At 42.2% G+C, this 15,692-nt stretch overlaps 4 protein-coding genes across 8 annotated transcripts; 2 read left to right on the forward strand and 2 right to left on the reverse strand.

Moving 5' to 3' along the window:
- Window positions 1-181: 181 nt before the first annotated feature.
- LOC117574017 (cilia- and flagella-associated protein 36) lies at window positions 182-1,551 on the forward strand. Its single transcript, XM_034257605.2, has 3 exons — window positions 182-296; window positions 371-722; window positions 781-1,551. Exons 1-3 carry the CDS (start codon window positions 194-196, stop codon window positions 1,226-1,228), a joined length of 903 nt encoding a protein of 300 aa, XP_034113496.1. The 5' UTR covers window positions 182-193; the 3' UTR covers window positions 1,229-1,551.
- On the reverse strand, window positions 1,282-8,354 carry LOC117574013 (leucine-rich repeat-containing protein 40). 5 transcript variants are annotated; one of them, XM_034257597.2, is made up of 12 exons: window positions 8,199-8,352; window positions 7,650-7,699; window positions 6,311-6,693; window positions 5,168-5,562; window positions 4,341-4,464; window positions 4,112-4,284; window positions 3,675-4,051; window positions 3,198-3,611; window positions 2,964-3,107; window positions 2,721-2,909; window positions 2,473-2,658; window positions 1,285-1,722 (listed from the first exon to the last, which is right to left on the reverse strand). In XM_034257597.2, exons 2-12 carry the CDS (start codon window positions 7,667-7,669, stop codon window positions 1,617-1,619), a joined length of 2,511 nt encoding a protein of 836 aa, XP_034113488.1. In that variant the 5' UTR covers window positions 7,670-7,699; window positions 8,199-8,352; the 3' UTR covers window positions 1,285-1,616. The 5 variants fall into 5 exon arrangements, 4 of the variants coding, with proteins under 4 accessions (XP_034113489.1, XP_034113492.1, XP_034113488.1 ...); XM_034257600.2 differs by lacking the exon at window positions 3,198-3,611 and having other exon boundaries at window positions 1,286-1,722; XM_034257598.2 differs by lacking the exons at window positions 6,311-6,693; window positions 7,650-7,699; window positions 8,199-8,352 and adding an exon at window positions 5,643-6,015 and having other exon boundaries at window positions 1,282-1,722.
- LOC117574015 (carotenoid isomerooxygenase) lies at window positions 7,774-11,142 on the forward strand. The gene is made up of 4 exons (XM_034257602.2): window positions 7,774-8,260; window positions 8,707-9,215; window positions 9,781-10,777; window positions 10,832-11,142. The coding sequence occupies exons 1-4, from the start codon at window positions 8,216-8,218 to the stop codon at window positions 11,105-11,107; spliced, it is 1,827 nt and encodes a 608-aa protein (XP_034113493.1). The 5' UTR covers window positions 7,774-8,215; the 3' UTR covers window positions 11,108-11,142.
- Window positions 11,103-14,223, reverse strand: LOC117574016 (adenosine deaminase 2). The gene is made up of 6 exons (XM_034257604.2): window positions 14,056-14,223; window positions 13,511-14,002; window positions 13,277-13,446; window positions 12,143-12,324; window positions 11,694-11,830; window positions 11,103-11,633 (listed from the first exon to the last, which is right to left on the reverse strand). The coding sequence occupies exons 1-6, from the start codon at window positions 14,117-14,119 to the stop codon at window positions 11,173-11,175; spliced, it is 1,506 nt and encodes a 501-aa protein (XP_034113495.1). The 5' UTR covers window positions 14,120-14,223; the 3' UTR covers window positions 11,103-11,172.
- Window positions 14,224-15,692: the final 1,469 nt, after the last annotated feature.

The raw sequence follows: 15,692 nt of genomic DNA on the forward strand, positions 1-15,692 counted from the left end.
CTCTTCTCCCTAAACTCTATACTATATACCCTATACTGATTACTTTATGGGGCGGGGAGGGTTGGTTGGTTGCCATGGCAAACATTTCAAGGACCAAACACAAAGCAACTCGTCATAGCTCTGACGCCATTTCTATTGTAGCTGCAATCTAGTCGAGATTGCAATTATATTTCAACAAAAAATACAACACGAAATGTCTGCTGAGGATTCCTGGGTATTTGACTCGCTTGTCTGTTTTCTGCACGGACCTGTTTGGAATGCACCGCTTCAGACATTCATCGAGCAGAAATCGCTGGGTAAAGTTCGATGTTGATTCTCTGCCAAGTGCCACGTAATCTTCTCATTCCCAAATCTGCGTTGTTTGCTGCAGTCTTTGATCCCAATTTGCAGGCGGATGAAAACAATCCGGACATAAGACAAATCTATGAGGAATACAAGAATCTGGTGGACTTTATGCTGGGCAGTTTCATGGAGGAGATGCACATTACCCCGGAACAGTTTGAGCTGGCTTGTCTCGAGGGCAGACAGCAGGGACAGGGCGAGAATCCGTTTCAGTTCCATCAAGTGTTGTTTCAGCAGATTTGGGCAGCCAACGATTTGAAGATCTTCATACGCATGATGACCCAACGCAATGTGGAGCTGCAGCTGCAGGCGCTGGACTTGATTGAGAAGCATCAGCTGGCACAAAGTCTCTCCGACAGCGAGAGTGCCACAGCCACAGAGTTGAGTCCGAGGAGAGATTTGCTTTCCTCAACTAATAATATTTCATTCCACACTTAGCGATGCCGCTGGCGATGTGGATGTGGACCAATTGATTGCCAAAACCGTGTCGGATGACCTCGAGAGTCCCGAGGCTGCTCTGACACCCGAACAAGATGCCAATCTCGAGCTGGTCAACGATAAGTTTCAGCGTTTGAATCTCTTCTTCGAGCAGGAGGACAAAGTGGATCCCAACGATGTCGTCTCACGGCAGGAATACTTGCGTCAGCAGCGCGACAAAATCGTCGAGATCAAGAAGCAAACACGAGCCAAGCAGCTGCAGGAAACTGTGGCACGCAGTACACCAGCTGGAGGAGCACGTCCCAGCTCAGCGCATTTGGCACAGCAGCTGCTCGAAGGCGATGAGTTGCCACCGTCGCCGCCAGCGGATGAGGCAGAGAATGCAGCGTTGCAACTGCGACGCACTCTTGCCAAGCGACTGCGCAACGAGGTTGTGGAGCACCAATGAAGGAATGGAATGGAATCCAACGATTTACACATTTTAAACACTTTTATTTTGCAAGTCTAGTTTGGCGCGTCATGTGTGTGTGTGTGTGTGACTGTGACTAGTATGGACTGGGAGTTGACTCTATGTCTATTGCAGTTGCCTTTGTTATTTGTGGTACAAGGTAATACGCGCGTCTCGATGTAGCCAAACATCCACAAACACACATACGCACACACCTCGAGGTGTAGTGTGTGTGTGTATTGTGGGTGTGTGGCAGCTACTTTAATTTGGTTAAGCGATGAATTTCTCAAAATTAACACAACAAAACTAATAATAATAATAATGTAAAAAGTGCGCTAAAAAATAAATAAATAGTTTTTCCCCGCCCCGCAAAAGTTAACGTCCTCCTTTAGGTGGGAATGCGATCGCGCAGGTACGACATTATGGCATCGGTGCCCTTCATGAGGATCTGATGACGCGGCTGCCGGAATGGATTGCCAATCAGCTCCAAGTGTCTGCAAGTAACAAGAAGAAAATACTCAATAACTGAAAGATAGATTCCCAAATGACAACAGTTCTATTCTCTAGTTTAAAAATAAACAGGTCGTTACGGTTAAAAAAGTTCAAGTGTGATTGTCATTAAACGTGGTACCTAAGATACGAAACAACGAAGGGAAATACTTCTTAAAAAGTTCCTAATAAGTTGAATGGTTTCTAAGTCTTTCTGAACTTTCTTTTATATCCATTTGAGAGTACTAAGTGGAGGACTAATCAAAATGGAACATTAGAGCTATGGATATTTCTTTTCACTAAAATAAAGTAAGGAAAAGCTGACCAACAAGTTTAAAAGCCGTTAAATGGTTCTAAAGGCATTCAGAGTTGTTAAAGTATAGCAACATTTTTAATCTCTAGCTTTGATAATATCTCAAATTATATTGACAATACTTCGGAAGATTGTTATGTAGCGAAAAGTTTGACTATCTCTCTCTAAACCCTTTCCCTACGCGATAAATACTTATACTCAAATCTAGAATTTGAAAATGAGAAGTTTTTTTTCGCTTTAGAGGAAGGCTAAGAGAGAGATGGTTAAACGTTTAGCTAGTAGTATAGTAGTATTTAGTATAGTCAATACAATGTATGTGTCTAGTTCCTAAAAATGCAGAGTTCTAAGATTTCCTGCAAACAGATGCCTAGGTATAATAGAGACTGTGACTAAGCTATAAACCGCTTTTAGCAACAAATTTTGAGTCAAGAAAATAGCTTACTTAATGTTTGTCAGGTTGCCCAATATGGCCGGTATAGACTCAATATCATTATTACGCAAATCCAGCGTATTTAGGCGGCCCATGTTCTCCAGACCCGCCACATTCAAGGCCGTAATGTGATTGTCGTTGGCCAACAAGATTTCTAAGCCCTGCAGCTCATACAACGCCTTAGGAATGAAGGTAAGGCTGTTGAAGGACCGAAGGAAATTAGCAGAGAAGTAGAATAAATAACTACACAGACAACTCACCGATTGTTGCCAATATTAAGTTCACGCAGCGTGTTTAGTACGCCAAATTCATGGGGCAGATCCGTGAGCAGATTGTTGGATAGATTCAAATACGAAATTCGCGTAAATTGCGAGATGAAAGGCTGCACGACGACAATGGCATTCTGCGAGAGAACGAGCTCAGTGACCAGCTTTGACATGAGCTGCAAGCTAAAGCAGAAGTTTAGAAAGAGAAGTGTTAAAGAGGATTACTTTAAGGCCTACCCATTAGGCAACTGTTTGAGTTGATTGCGTGCAAAGTCAACGACGTGCACATTTTCAGCGGCAGCAACCTCAAAGACCTGATCCGGCACTTGAGTAAGACCTTCTAAATTGACAGCTAATGTGCGTGTATGTCGCAATTTGTATCTGCAAGATAAGGAGTAAAGAAGTGAGTAAGATATGTAATAGTAGATAGGGTTAAATAGCTATTGCTAAGGTGACTTGGTGATACACTACACCCAACGTGATTGCACGGCACAGGCAGAGTAATTTGGCTCCCTTTGTGGCAGAATGTGCGGCGGTAAAAGTTGGGAATGCGCATAGGATTGTCGATAGTTTAGCTGGTTTGGTTGTTCGGGCATATAGGGACCACAGCCTGGCATTTGGGAATAAGGATTAAACTGCGTAACTTGCGAATTAAACTGCGCCGCTTGAGGATCGAATTGAAACTGCGATGCCTGGGAATTCAAGTGCTCCGCTTGATGCGTAAACTGTCCATAGTAAACAGGACACTGCGGTGGCTGTTGTTGCAGCGGTAGTTGTTGCTCCTCTTGCTGTTGCATTTGCATAAAATACTGACTCTGAAACTGACGCTGACACTCAATGTTGTAATTCGCCTGCACAGGCGCCACATGCTGATGATGCCGATAGCTGCTTGCGTCGCCAAGTCAATTGACAGTCAAATAATTGGAATGATACCCAAAAGCTACTCACTTATCCACATTGCCAGCAGGCAGCTCAGACTGCGCTTGACACTCAACAGCTGCTGGGCAAGTCTGCGCTTCGGCGCCTCCTCCTTGACGATCCTTGGCCTGGGCACGTTCCTGCAGCGTCTTCAGAATGCGCGTAGTGCCACATTGAATGATGTCGCGACGAATGCTCTTGATCGGATTGCCTTCGACTTGCAGGCTGACCAAATGTGCCAAATGGGCTAAAGCAACTGGCAGCTGATGAATGGAATTGTTCGTGACATCGAGGCGAGTGAGATTGCGCAACAAATGCACTTCATCTGGGATTTCGCTTATTTTATTGTCGCGTAAATCAAATATCTTCAAATGCGGCAAATTCGCACACAAATCCTTGGGCACTTGCTGTGAATAGAGTGACAACTTTGGAGTGCTAATCTCAGTCAGTTAAACAGCGAAGCTTACCTCGATAAAATTGTTGCTGGCGTGCAACTCATTGAGCGACTCGTTACCCTCGAAGCTGGGCAGCTCCTTGATGTCATTGTGCTGTACATAGAGACACTGCAGCTTGCGCAGCAATCCCATATCCTCCGGCAAGGCAACCAGATCGTTCTTCATCAGATCCAGCTTCTGTAGAGCTACAAGAAAATGAAAGAAAGTCAGATAAAAGTGGATTATCTAGAGCATTACTTACAGCGCATGTTGACAATGTCGGGCGGCAACTCCTTGATGTGGTTATTGGGCAGGAGCAGCGCTGTTAGACGCACCAGGAACCCAATGCCGCCGGGCAAGCTTTTTATGTTATTGTTACTAGCATCCTTTTGTTGTGTTAGCAAGCAAGTTGGGATTAGTTTGAGGGCAGGCAACGTAGTTATTATGAAGTTATATTTTACAAGTTATATGGTAATTATTATATAATACATTTATTTTAAATGTTTCCTCGTTCAATACTAGGTAATTTTAGGTTTATTTACTTAATACAGATTTTATCTCAATATATTTGAGCGTAAAAGGAATATAAATGTTTTCTTGATAATAACCGAAAAATTGTCATACAAAATTATACTGAATTGCATTTTGAATTACTATTAAAATATGAAGTTAAGTAAGGAAGAAAGGATCAAAGTACTGAAGATTTAAATTACCATGGAGAGGATTTTAATATTAATTTTACAAAGCTACAATATGTTCGTGCATTCAGTAAGCACTGGTAGTAAGATATGTTAATGTTTGTGTCTGAGCTTTAACCTAACTTCGCTCTGAAAATCATACAATTTATTTATTATAATAATTCTAATCCTTTGAACTAGATTGAGTAAAAAGTGCAGCCTCTTAGGTCTTACAATTTAGGCTGTGCATTGATAGTTCATTCAGTGAGTCAGGGAAAAGAATTTAATATAAATAGTGTCCTTAACTTCTCCAAAATCAAAATTAATCATTATTTTGGGTACTTTGGTATTAGGATTAACCACCATCACCTACAAATTGATTATAATAGAATTGTTTCTAGACTCTACTCACCAAGAACTCCAGCATGTGCAGATTGCTAATGTCCGGATCGAGTTCGATGAACTCGTTGTGCGAGATATTCAAATGCCGCAACTCTGGCAAACTGAAGAGATCCGGAGGCAGCTCTCTAAGCTTGTTGTGGCTCAGATTCAAGCGCACCAATTTCTCCAGTTTGCCAATTTGCGGCGGCAAGGCGACCAAAGCATTATCATGCAACTGCAACACCGTCAAAGTATTTAAATTCTCAATCTTGGGCGAGATGTGTGTGAGAGCATTGGAACTCAAGTCCAGATTGTTGAGTGGCTGCTGATTCCACCAGGCGTCCTCCTCGTTAAGAGTTAATGCCTCCAGATTTGCTGTTTTACTGTCCTCATCCGCATCGTTGATGTCATAGAGACGTTCGGGAACTGCAAGAAAAAAGTTGAAAAGAGAAGAAGGAACAGCATTAGTAGGCAGCAAAATAGTTGTAAAAGCTTCGTCTGTCTACTGGGAGCAGCGGCAGCTTCTGGTTGATCATCCAGTTCGAGCTCATCGTCGGGATCCTCGCTCTCCAGCTCGTCGCCCGAGGAGGCCATTTGGAATTCACGTATCTGATAGTAGCGTCGTCGCAGGCGTCGCGGATGCGCATGCGGACCACATATGCAAAACGATGTGAGCTGTTTGCGTGGTGTTGTTTTCGACCGTTCCCTGGACGACGCAATCTTGACGGGAATGATGCTGACACTTCCGCGAGCAGCAAGCGCACGGCACATACTAAAAATATCAGCTAGCATTCGCCACACGGCTCAACCGCTTTGGGGGATTGGCTGATGTCCATTGAAGCGTGTAATTTGCACAATGCCATTTATGGGTTTTGTGTCAGGGCCAAGTTCGCGAGCGCGATCTCGAGAAATGTGGATCACACCATGTACATGAACCATAAAGCGCTGCTGTCCATTAATTCATGATTGCCAATGCTGAGAGATTCCTCCTCTTCACGTCCCTCTGTTTGTTTCTTTGCCAGCTCTTCCGCCTTCTCCTCTGTCCACTCCTCTGCCCACTTCTCTGACAGCACTTCTGCCAGCGCCTTCCAATCGCTCACTTGCTGCTCCGTTATCACTAAATCACACACACGAGTCTCATTTAGCCAAGTGTTTAAAAGTCTTTGCTACTTACCGCGTGCCATGCCCTTGTTAGTGAGACTAAGGTTGCCCGATTTGCGTGCCTGCTTCCACAGTGTGTTGGTCAACAGCGCTGCATCCTCAGCGTTGGCCCTCTCATGGAACACAGGCCGAAATGATTGATTGATGCGCGGCGAGAGGCGTGGCCGAGCTGCTCCCCTGGTTGGAATGCGACTTGTGCCATTGCCAAAGTTGTTCTTGGACGATTGCTCCGACTGCTGTTGTTGGCGGCTGTGGCTCATTTCGAAAGGGCAACCGTAGTGCGTAAAACAGGGATGCGATAGATTGGGCTCGGGATTAAAGTCACCGCTGTAGTCGGCGGCGTTGTCGCATTCACATATATTAAACGGACTGAGTAAATTGCTGGGGTCAATGTTGCTGCAAGCACACACGCACACACATTAAATTCAATTATACACACTGAATTGAATTACATTTAAATTGTTTGTTTTTATTTTGCGCCGTTGTTTCGCGGCTGCTTGTCAAGACTAACAAACAACAGCTGATTAGGGCAGCTAGCAAAAGTGTTGCCCAGCGCTGACAGCTGTTGGGCAGCACCAAGTAACGAAAAGAAAAAACATAGATGGGCAGCATTGGCGCCACATTCAAATTTAAATTTATCGATTAACTTCTATGGGCGTTTAAAATGCGTTTAGTTTAAGCAACAATTTAACAGCTAAATGTTCTTTAATTTTTAATATATTTATATGAAACTAATTTTATATTTTAGGTTATATTGTAGTTCTTATGCCTCAACAAATAAATTTGAATTGAGATTTGTATTTAACGAGTGCAATTTAGATTGTTAACTGTCATGTTATAACTAATCTATTAATATATTAACTTTAATAAATCAAAATAATATACCATTGTTAAAGTAGTCAAACTTGCTTTTATAATTATTATTTCGTTTATGGGATTTGCATTGATAGTTTGGTAGGATAAAACTTATATATTGAGCATGCAATGCATTTATTTTATAATAGTGCTAAGTCAAATGAACAATTAAAAACGGGGATTGGTTAAATTAAGGAAATGATGCAGCTCAGCTTGCCATAAATAGCGCGCGCGTTGCACGCCCAGCTGCAAGCTTAAGTTCTCTTTATTTTTTGTCACAATTGATGACAATTTATATTTCTAATTTAGATGCACCTGACAAGAGAGCTGAGCCCAATTGTCGGCATAGAAACTTAGCCTTAGCCTGGCCTATAATTGATTCGATCATGAACTTAAATCCGAGAGAGCATTGTACACACGAAAAATCTTTTGCCTTGGCCAGGCCAGGCCACGTGGCGTATGCGCAATACGCTGCGGCAACAAAATGTATTACTTACCTCATCATATTGGATTGCATTTAACTTCGTTTGCAGCCTTGTTGTGGCTTCTGCAGAGAAGAGAAGAAGAAGGAAAAAATATTATTTACTTTGTAACTGTGTTCGCTTACTTTACTGTCAGCAAGGTCAGACGCAAAAAAAAGTCAGTCAGTGTAATGTATTAAATGACGTCGCATCGTCTTAAGTCAGCTGCAAAATGTTAGTTTACACACACACGCTCGGTGGAGACGAAGCGGCAAAAATGCTGTGCCACACATTTTGTCTAGCTCTCGTTTCAATTCGTTTCGTTTACGTTTGTTTCTGTGCATGCGGCTTACGACGACTGTCAATCAAAATTATGAATAACACACGGCGCTCGTCGTTTTGTTGGCGTTGGGTCAGCGCTCTGTTGTACTCGTATATAGTTGGCCACCCTCACAAAACTAGAATCAACGTGGCTGCATTGAGCTTGGCTAGTTTTGTCAGTTGTCGTTTGTTGCTCTAGCGGTGCAATTGACTCGCGATATCGTCTGACGCTCTGCCAAGGATCTGCTCAAGAGGATTATTTACCTGCCAAGTTGCTCGAAATGTCCGCTCGTGTGTTCAAAAGTTTTATGCGCGACTTCTTTGCGGTTAGTTAGACAACAATTTTTGATTCAAATTTTGAATTTTGTGCCTAAAAAGTGATAAAACAAGTGATTGTAAATTAAATTTGAAAGCCAGGTGGAAATTAATAAATACAATTAAATAAAACCTCTGATTAACGGACTATGTTTCACTTCTCATATCTATCTTATAATTCAGAATAACTTCGACTCTCAAGCGAGTCTTCACTGTACTATTTTTTAGTCACAGTGTCATGGGAATAATTACAGCTGCTGTGGCTGATGAAACACGCGGAATTTCTGTTTGCAGGGCTAACGGGGCGTATGGTTAACGGCTAATCGGCTTTAAGCGCGGGCTTAAGGGCAACTAATCCAAATCCAAATCAATACACACGTTAACCCACGCTAAGCAGCTGCACTCAACCCTGTTTAAACCCTCTCAACTATTCAACCCTTTGCTCTTGCTCTTTCAGGTCAAGTACGATGAGCGTCGTGACAATCCGGAAGCCACGCGCTTGGATGGCAACGGTCGCTACTATCCCAACTGCTCCTCGGATGTCTGGCTGCGTTCCTGCGAGCGCGAGATTGTCGATCCCATTGAGGGTCATCATAGTGGCCACATTCCCAGCTGGCTGAATGGCAGCCTCTTGCGGAATGGTCCCGGCAGCTGGAAAGTGGGCGACATGACTTTCGGACACCTCTTTGACTGCTCGGCGCTGCTGCATCGCTTTGCTATTAAAGGCGGTCGCGTTACTTATCAGAATCGCTTTGTGGACACGCAAACGTTGCAGAAGAATCGCGCTGCGCAACGAATTGTGATCACAGAGTTTGGCACGGCGGCAGTTCCCGATCCTTGTCATAGTATTTTTGACAAGTTTAGCGCCATGTTTCGAGCGGATAGTGGAACGGATAACTCGATGATATCCATTTATCCCTTTGGCGATCAGTATTATACTTTTACGGAGACACCTTTTATGCATCGGTGCGTATACTTGATATTTGTATTAGTTACTTAAATGAGAGAATGCTAGAATAAGCTTTGTAGGAAATTGAATGTGTTGAAGTTAGAAGAGCGCAGCTCTGAGTTGGTATAGTGTCTTTATCACTTTAGCTTACTAAGTTCTTCCGTCTGTCTGTCTGTCCGCTTGTTTCGCTGTCTATAACTCACCAACCCTAAATGCTAGAGACACCTAATTTGGGGACAATTCTCTTGTAGTGTCTTCGCCTTAATTTGTTTATTTTGTTTAGTTATATTTGAAGCTTTAGCTTAATAAGTTCATCAGTTTGTCTGTCTGTCTGTCCGCTTGCTTGACTGTCTATAAATCAGCAACTATAAAGGCTAGACCGACAAAATTTGGGGACAACACTCTTGTACTGTTTATGCATTTTAATTTTGTTGAAGAATTTAGACATGCTTACTAAAACCTCCGCAAATTCCAAATAGCCGAATTGCAAGCCTGTTTTTAAAGCCATCTTTTCGCTATATATTAGAAAATTCCTTTTCATTCTCAATAAAATCTTTTCCTTTATATTTCCTCCTTCCACAGCATTAATCCCTGCACCTTGGCCACTGAGGGACGCATCTGCACCACGGACTATGTGGGCGTCATCAATCACACATCGCATCCGCATGTGCTGCCCAGCGGCACAGTCTACAATCTGGGCACCAGCATGACCAAGTCTGGCCCAGCTTACACAATCATTTGCTTTCCTCATGGCCAGCAAATGTTTGAGGATGCGCACATTGTGGCCACGTTGCCTTGTCGCTGGAAATTGCATCCTGGATATATGCACACTTTTGGCTTAACAGAGCACTACTTTGTGATTGTGGAGCAGCCGCTTTCGGTTTCACTGACAGAATATGTCAAGGCGCAGCTATCGAATCAGAATCTCTCTGCCTGCCTTAAATGGTATGAGGATAAGCCAACGTTGTTCCATTTGATTGAAAGGACGACAGGAAAATTGCTGCAAAGCTACGAATCGGAGGCATTTTTCTATCTGCACATTATTAATACTTATGAACAGGATGGTCATGTGGTGGTCGACATTTGCAGCTATAAGAATCCTGAGATGATCAACTGCATGTATTTGGATGCGATTGCCAACATGCAAACGAATCCCGATTATGCAAAACTCTTTCGTGGTCGTCCGCTGCGCTTTGTGCTGCCTTTGGGAGCTGCTCCCAGCAAGCGGCGATTGGTGAAATCGATGTCGTTGGTGGGTTTAGCTGGTGTTGCCACAAACTCGCCTGCCACACGCATGCGACACTCTGCCTCACAGTATGCAGACATTAGCTACATGGCCACCAATAGCAAGCAAGAGCAGCAGCAAGAAGAACAGCAAACTGGCATCAATTTGGTCAGCTTAGCAGGCAGCCAAGCGGAAGCATTTCAGACACAAAGTGGAGGCATCTTTTTGCGTCCGGAGATGCTTTGCGGTTGGGGCTGCGAGACGCCGCGCATTTATTACGAGCGTCACATGGGCAAAAGCTATCGCTACTTTTACGCCATCAGCTCCGACGTCGATGCACACAATCCAGGCACAGTAAGTAGAGTGGAAACTATTCCTGCTTTTAGCTTTAATCTTCTGCTTTTCCAGCTCATCAAGGTTGATGTTCAGGAGAAGACCTGCAAGACTTGGTGCGAACCCAATGTCTATCCCAGTGAGCCAATTTTTGTGCCTTCCCCGGAGCCGCAGAGCGAGGACGATGGCGTCATCTTGGCCTCGATGGTGGTGGGTGGACTCAACGATCGCTATGTGGGTCTGATTGTGCTCTGTGCCAAGACCATGACGGAGCTGGGACGCTGCGATTTTCACACCAATGGCCCGGTGCCGAAGTGTTTGCATGGCTGGTTTGCAGCCAACACAGTTTAGATTTAAGTCTTGATTTAATCTCAACTTTTGTATTATGTTAGATCTAGTTTAGTTTTAGAATTACGCTACTTAAACTTGGGATTCAAAATGTTTGCTATAAACTCTGTCCATTTTCGTTGGAACACTCGATTAATCTTGCGTCGCTCCGGCGGCGTCAGCACCGAATATTTGATCGAGTTCAGCGCCAGCTGCTTGAGGAAACGCAAATCTGCCTCGGCGGGAGCCATGGCCATGAAGGCATAGTAGAAATCATAGCTGAGTCCTTTAGCGCCCCAGACGCCTGGATCATCAGCCGAAATGATGATGGGGAAATTCTCCGCAATCAGAAAACTGGCGGGATGATTGCGCAAATCCCAAATGTAGCCAAGAACTTGATTGGACAGCGGATTCACTTCGATGGCAATGTTGCGCTTCTTGATCGTGGACCACAGCTGCGGATGCTTGGGCAGCGCAAAGGCGTGGCCAATGCGCTTCGTGTTCAGCAGAATGGCATCCATCATGTTCCAGTCGGTGCGGCCATACCAATCTAAAACAGAAGAGAAAGATATTATAGCTGTGATTTAGAAATCCAAAGTTGTCTACTCACTTGTCTCGCCTGCGTGGAAAAAGTAGTTGGCCGTGTTGGGCAAATCGGAGAACTCGTTGACGTACTTGCTCAGCATGTTGCCTGAGTCCTCGTGTCCAATCATATCAAAGCCTATGATAAAGTTCGGCTTGGCAGCGCTGTGAAAATGAAGGCATTTCATTGTCAATGGATTATACGAGTATTAAAGCTTTTAGAATAGCTTTGGAATGGAATTAAAATCGTGTATATAAACACTTGGAACTTTGCACTTAAAAAGGAAACTACACGATTAATAAACTATCCCTAAAATAGACTCTATTAAATGGAAGAAAAAATAAATTTACTTGATGATGCGAACAGTCGAATGATTGGCATTATAGAGAGGAAATTACTTATCTCAACATTCTCATTGTTTTGCAATGCATTAAAAATATAGAAAGCACTCCAAATATTTAATTTCTACAACTTACTGCAGCTGTTTGAAGGTTCTTATGTGATGGCCCATTTTTTCCTCTGATGCTCGATTGCGTTTCGCATAGATCACCTTAAGACCCACAAAGTCCTGATGTTTTGCTTTGAATTCCTCCACAATACGCTCCAACTGATTGGCCACATCCAGCGAGCTATAAGTGCGATTGTTGTCATCATACAGCTACAAAGAAACCAACTATTTTAGTACAATTGCAATGATAAAGAAAGAAATGTTTTAAATACTAAAAACGACACCTGTCCAAATCTAAAGAGCATTAGGATTTCCGAGTTTGGTTCCCAGATACCTTCCCACCTCCTAAAAATTCCTTCAAATGATAATATAATGAAAATGTACAATTTTATAATGAAAACTAAATTTAGGGTATTATAAGTACCGACAGATTTTTTCGAGTCGAAGGCCCCAACAGCCAGTACCCTCTTCTCTATTTAAATGAAGTATTAAATACTAGATTTAATATAATAAAAATAAAAATAAAAATACTAAAAAGATACAGAAAATCGGTATACAGATATATCTTTGCCACAAAACAAGCTGAGCTGATAAGCTGTAAGTACAGCTGCGCTCTGTTTGATTAATAAAGCTGTTGTTGAAAAATCAAATATAAAAATATAGTATTCAAATAAAAGAGTCATCAAACTTGTGGTTCATGTCTAATTTTAAGTACCTCAATTAATTAGTTAAAAAATTCCACACATTATTTTCCTAGTCTTATTTACATAACTTAATCTTGAATTGAACAGCTGCAGAGATTTAGGGGTTTCCCTTGCGGTTTCTGTATATGAACAAATTCGGTTGGCTGATAAGCTGTGCTAATGAGCTCATAAGTTCAGGATAAGTTCATATTCAGACGCCAGTCTGCCGCTTGAGTTTCTTTCTTCATAATCTCTGAATTTTATCAGCCTATCACAATGCCCTATTGACACAAGCCTACCCCAATTTAATAGTTACCCGGAATTGATTCATGCAAAACCTTAAATAAAGAATCTTGTAAATAAGTAGAGCTGCTCTCCTAGTCAGTAGTTATTTCACCAGCTAAGCAGTAGTATCCACAACTAAAGGAGCTTTTCATCTTCGTGAGCAGCAGGTAGGAAAAAATCTATTGCATACTTACAGGCGAAAGCGAAGCGCGTATCTCAGCATAGATGATGTTGTCCTCACATAGCTCTTCCAGCAGTCGCTTGTGGAAGGCGCAATAGGTGGGCTGATATTTGTAAAGCTGATCCACAGTGGTGAATATGTTCTCGAAGCGTTGCCAAATTTTCTGCGTATGTGGCAAAAGCGCTGCAAAAAAGTAAAGCAGCTGAAGTAATCAAAAGTGAAGTTAAGAAGAGACTCTTTCACTTACACTCAGGCTTTGTGCTGTGCATGTTGATGTGCCTCTCCAGCTGTCGTTCGTATTGATGGCGATCCTCGGCATTGATGCGCTCCGTGCACACATTCTGCTCCTCGCTATGGCAATTGGAATTGGCGGGATCATAGGTGAAGATTAGCAGCCCGTTGATGTCGCGACATGTGTAGAGATTGTTGGTTGTGGTCAGATTGGTGATAATCCAACGGGAGCTGACCATGGCCGTGTTGTGTCCATGAAGAAAGGCGCCCTTGGGCATCTTTTGTATAATCCGAAATACCTCGCTTTGCCTCACATATTGTTTGCCCTGGAAGAAGTGCATGGCAGGTGGATATTTCTCGGGATTCTTAATGCCCTCGGCAATCTCGGCGCGCTTGGCATTCATCAGAATGCTGTTGGCCTTCTCCTCGTCGGAAGAGAGCCAGAGATTACCGCCCAGCGAGGCCAATTGCTCGGCCTTCATAATGCGTTCTCGCAGCGTTTCATAGGCTATTGGAGAGTTTGTCAGTTATGTGAAATTATTCATAAGATTCTTGGCATACCTTGATCAGCTGCCTGTAGTTGACCCAATAAGGGCAGAAGCAGGCATAACAACGTCCACCACATTGCGCAGTTCCAAAAAACAATTGTTATGTATGTTATTTATTTATTTTATAAGCTTGGCCTCAAATCACTCGCGCCGCTTGGCGTTCACTCTACAACTGATAATGCGACTGATCGGCCAGCCATCCTCGTATCATTTGCTACAGCGCAGCATCTCTACAATTCTCCACTGACGCAGCTTTTGGCTGCTCTCGCGCTGCGCAGTCGACGCTAGCAGCCAGCTGTGGCAGAGTTCAATGTCAGTGATTTGCAAATTGCGCAGGCTGACCGATAGGGGGCGCGAAAAATACTACACACAAAAATCGCACCTACGCTTCTGTGTGAGTGTGTGCAGCTTATGCACTGTATGCATGTGTGTGTGAATTTACATGTGAATACACTAACAAGGCAAGTAAACTGCAGCAACAAGTGTGAAAGAGACACAAATACAAAGCATATGCTTATCAATGAATTTTTAAATTCATAATAAAATTCAATTAGTAGAAGGCAATAACGAAATCATTTAAACTGAGTAGAGTATTTGTGATTCGATGCGGCATTTGCTTAGAGTGTTATCAGCATCTGTATATTTTTAGTTAAATTTTTGCATATTCACTTACTAACCCAAATTGTTTGTTGGGGCCACTAAAATTGATACTCGACATTGAATTAGAAATGTAAAAATTTGCCAAATCAAAGCAAGATGTGTGAGCGAAAGAGAAAGCGATGTGAACAAGTTGAATAATCATTGTCAAGTGCATGAAAGACTTGTAAACGAATTTGATTCAACGTTGAATTTATTCGAAGGCAACAATTAAAAAGTAATTCAATTTGTCAGGAATTTATTTTGATGTGCATTGCGCATTAAGTCTATATTATTTTTAATGCATCTCGTAACAAATCTAGATTAAATTACACTTAAGAATGCAATGGAAAATTTATTTATTTTCTTTTTACCTCCAATGCTAACAAATTAAATTTTTTTTGTGGAATGTTATTCAACTTAGATGAGTTTTATGCCTACTCATCTAAGTTGATAAACATTTGTCAAATCATATTTAAATTGTATGCATCTAAAACTAACAAATTATTTCTTATAAATGCGAATATTATCCACTCGCTGATGGGGTTGACAATTGATGCCTCCAATTACCGTTAAGTAAACACCCAGCCCCCAAAGTCGTGACAATCTTCACTCTTCACGAAAGCTTTGGGCCGAGCTCATTTCGTATGCGATTTGAAAGCGACAAAGCGTGTCCGCAAACGTCAGTGATAATTCGCCAAAATACAATTAAATCAGTCTGCTCGACAGCGAGTTATGCTGTACGAGGTGGGAGAAGTAAATTAAATGGCAGTTGAGATGATAAAAGAATAGGGAGTGTATACGAAATATAATTAATAAAAAACTATTTTTAATAAAACTATATATGTAAATAATTTTATAAAATTGTCGTATAAGATATTCATCATCATCTTAAAACTTCATCTCTATAAAAACATTTTCTTATTTGCAGCAGTTGCATTTAAAAAAACAATGTTCCCGAAACTAAATTTAATTTAATTAAAATAAGAGCTTTAAATGTTATATAGCAAATTT

The sequence above is a fragment of the Drosophila albomicans genome, chromosome 2R (assembly GCF_009650485.2).
Source record: "Drosophila albomicans strain 15112-1751.03 chromosome 2R, ASM965048v2, whole genome shotgun sequence".
NCBI classification, from domain to species: Eukaryota; Metazoa; Arthropoda; class Insecta; order Diptera; family Drosophilidae; genus Drosophila; species Drosophila albomicans.

What these genes read in the sequence shown, in the direction of transcription:
- LOC117574013 (XM_034257597.2), bottom strand. Translation starts at nt 7,669, where the DNA reads ATGCAATCCAATATGATGAG. An exon ending in GCCGTGCAATCACGTTGGGT is followed by an intron (nt 3,108 to 3,197) that starts GTAGTGTATCAC and finishes CTTATCTTGCAG; the next exon opens with ATACAAATTGCGACATACAC. An exon ending in GGCAACCTGACAAACATTAA is followed by an intron (nt 1,723 to 2,472) that starts GTAAGCTATTTT and finishes TGTTACTTGCAG; the next exon opens with ACACTTGGAGCTGATTGGCA.
- LOC117574016 (XM_034257604.2), bottom strand. Translation starts at nt 14,119, where the DNA reads ATGTGGTGGACGTTGTTATGCCTGCTTCTGCCCTTATTGGGTCAACTA. An exon ending in GCACAGCACAAAGCCTGAGT is followed by an intron (nt 13,447 to 13,510) that starts GTAAGTGAAAGA and finishes ACTTTTTTGCAG; the next exon opens with CGCTTTTGCCACATACGCAG. An exon ending in TACGCGCTTCGCTTTCGCCT is followed by an intron (nt 12,325 to 13,276) that starts GTAAGTATGCAA and finishes GTTTCTTTGTAG; the next exon opens with CTGTATGATGACAACAATCG.
- LOC117574015 (XM_034257602.2), top strand. Translation starts at nt 8,216, where the DNA reads ATGTCCGCTCGTGTGTTCAAAAGTTTTATGCGCGACTTCTTTGCG. An exon ending in TTATGCGCGACTTCTTTGCG is followed by an intron (nt 8,261 to 8,706) that starts GTTAGTTAGACA and finishes TTGCTCTTTCAG; the next exon opens with GTCAAGTACGATGAGCGTCG. An exon ending in GAGACACCTTTTATGCATCG is followed by an intron (nt 9,216 to 9,780) that starts GTGCGTATACTT and finishes CTCCTTCCACAG; the next exon opens with CATTAATCCCTGCACCTTGG.
- LOC117574017 (XM_034257605.2), top strand. Translation starts at nt 194, where the DNA reads ATGTCTGCTGAGGATTCCTGGGTATTTGACTCGCTTGTCTGTTTTCTG. An exon ending in CATCGAGCAGAAATCGCTGG is followed by an intron (nt 297 to 370) that starts GTAAAGTTCGAT and finishes TGTTTGCTGCAG; the next exon opens with TCTTTGATCCCAATTTGCAG. An exon ending in GAGAGTGCCACAGCCACAGA is followed by an intron (nt 723 to 780) that starts GTTGAGTCCGAG and finishes TTCCACACTTAG; the next exon opens with CGATGCCGCTGGCGATGTGG.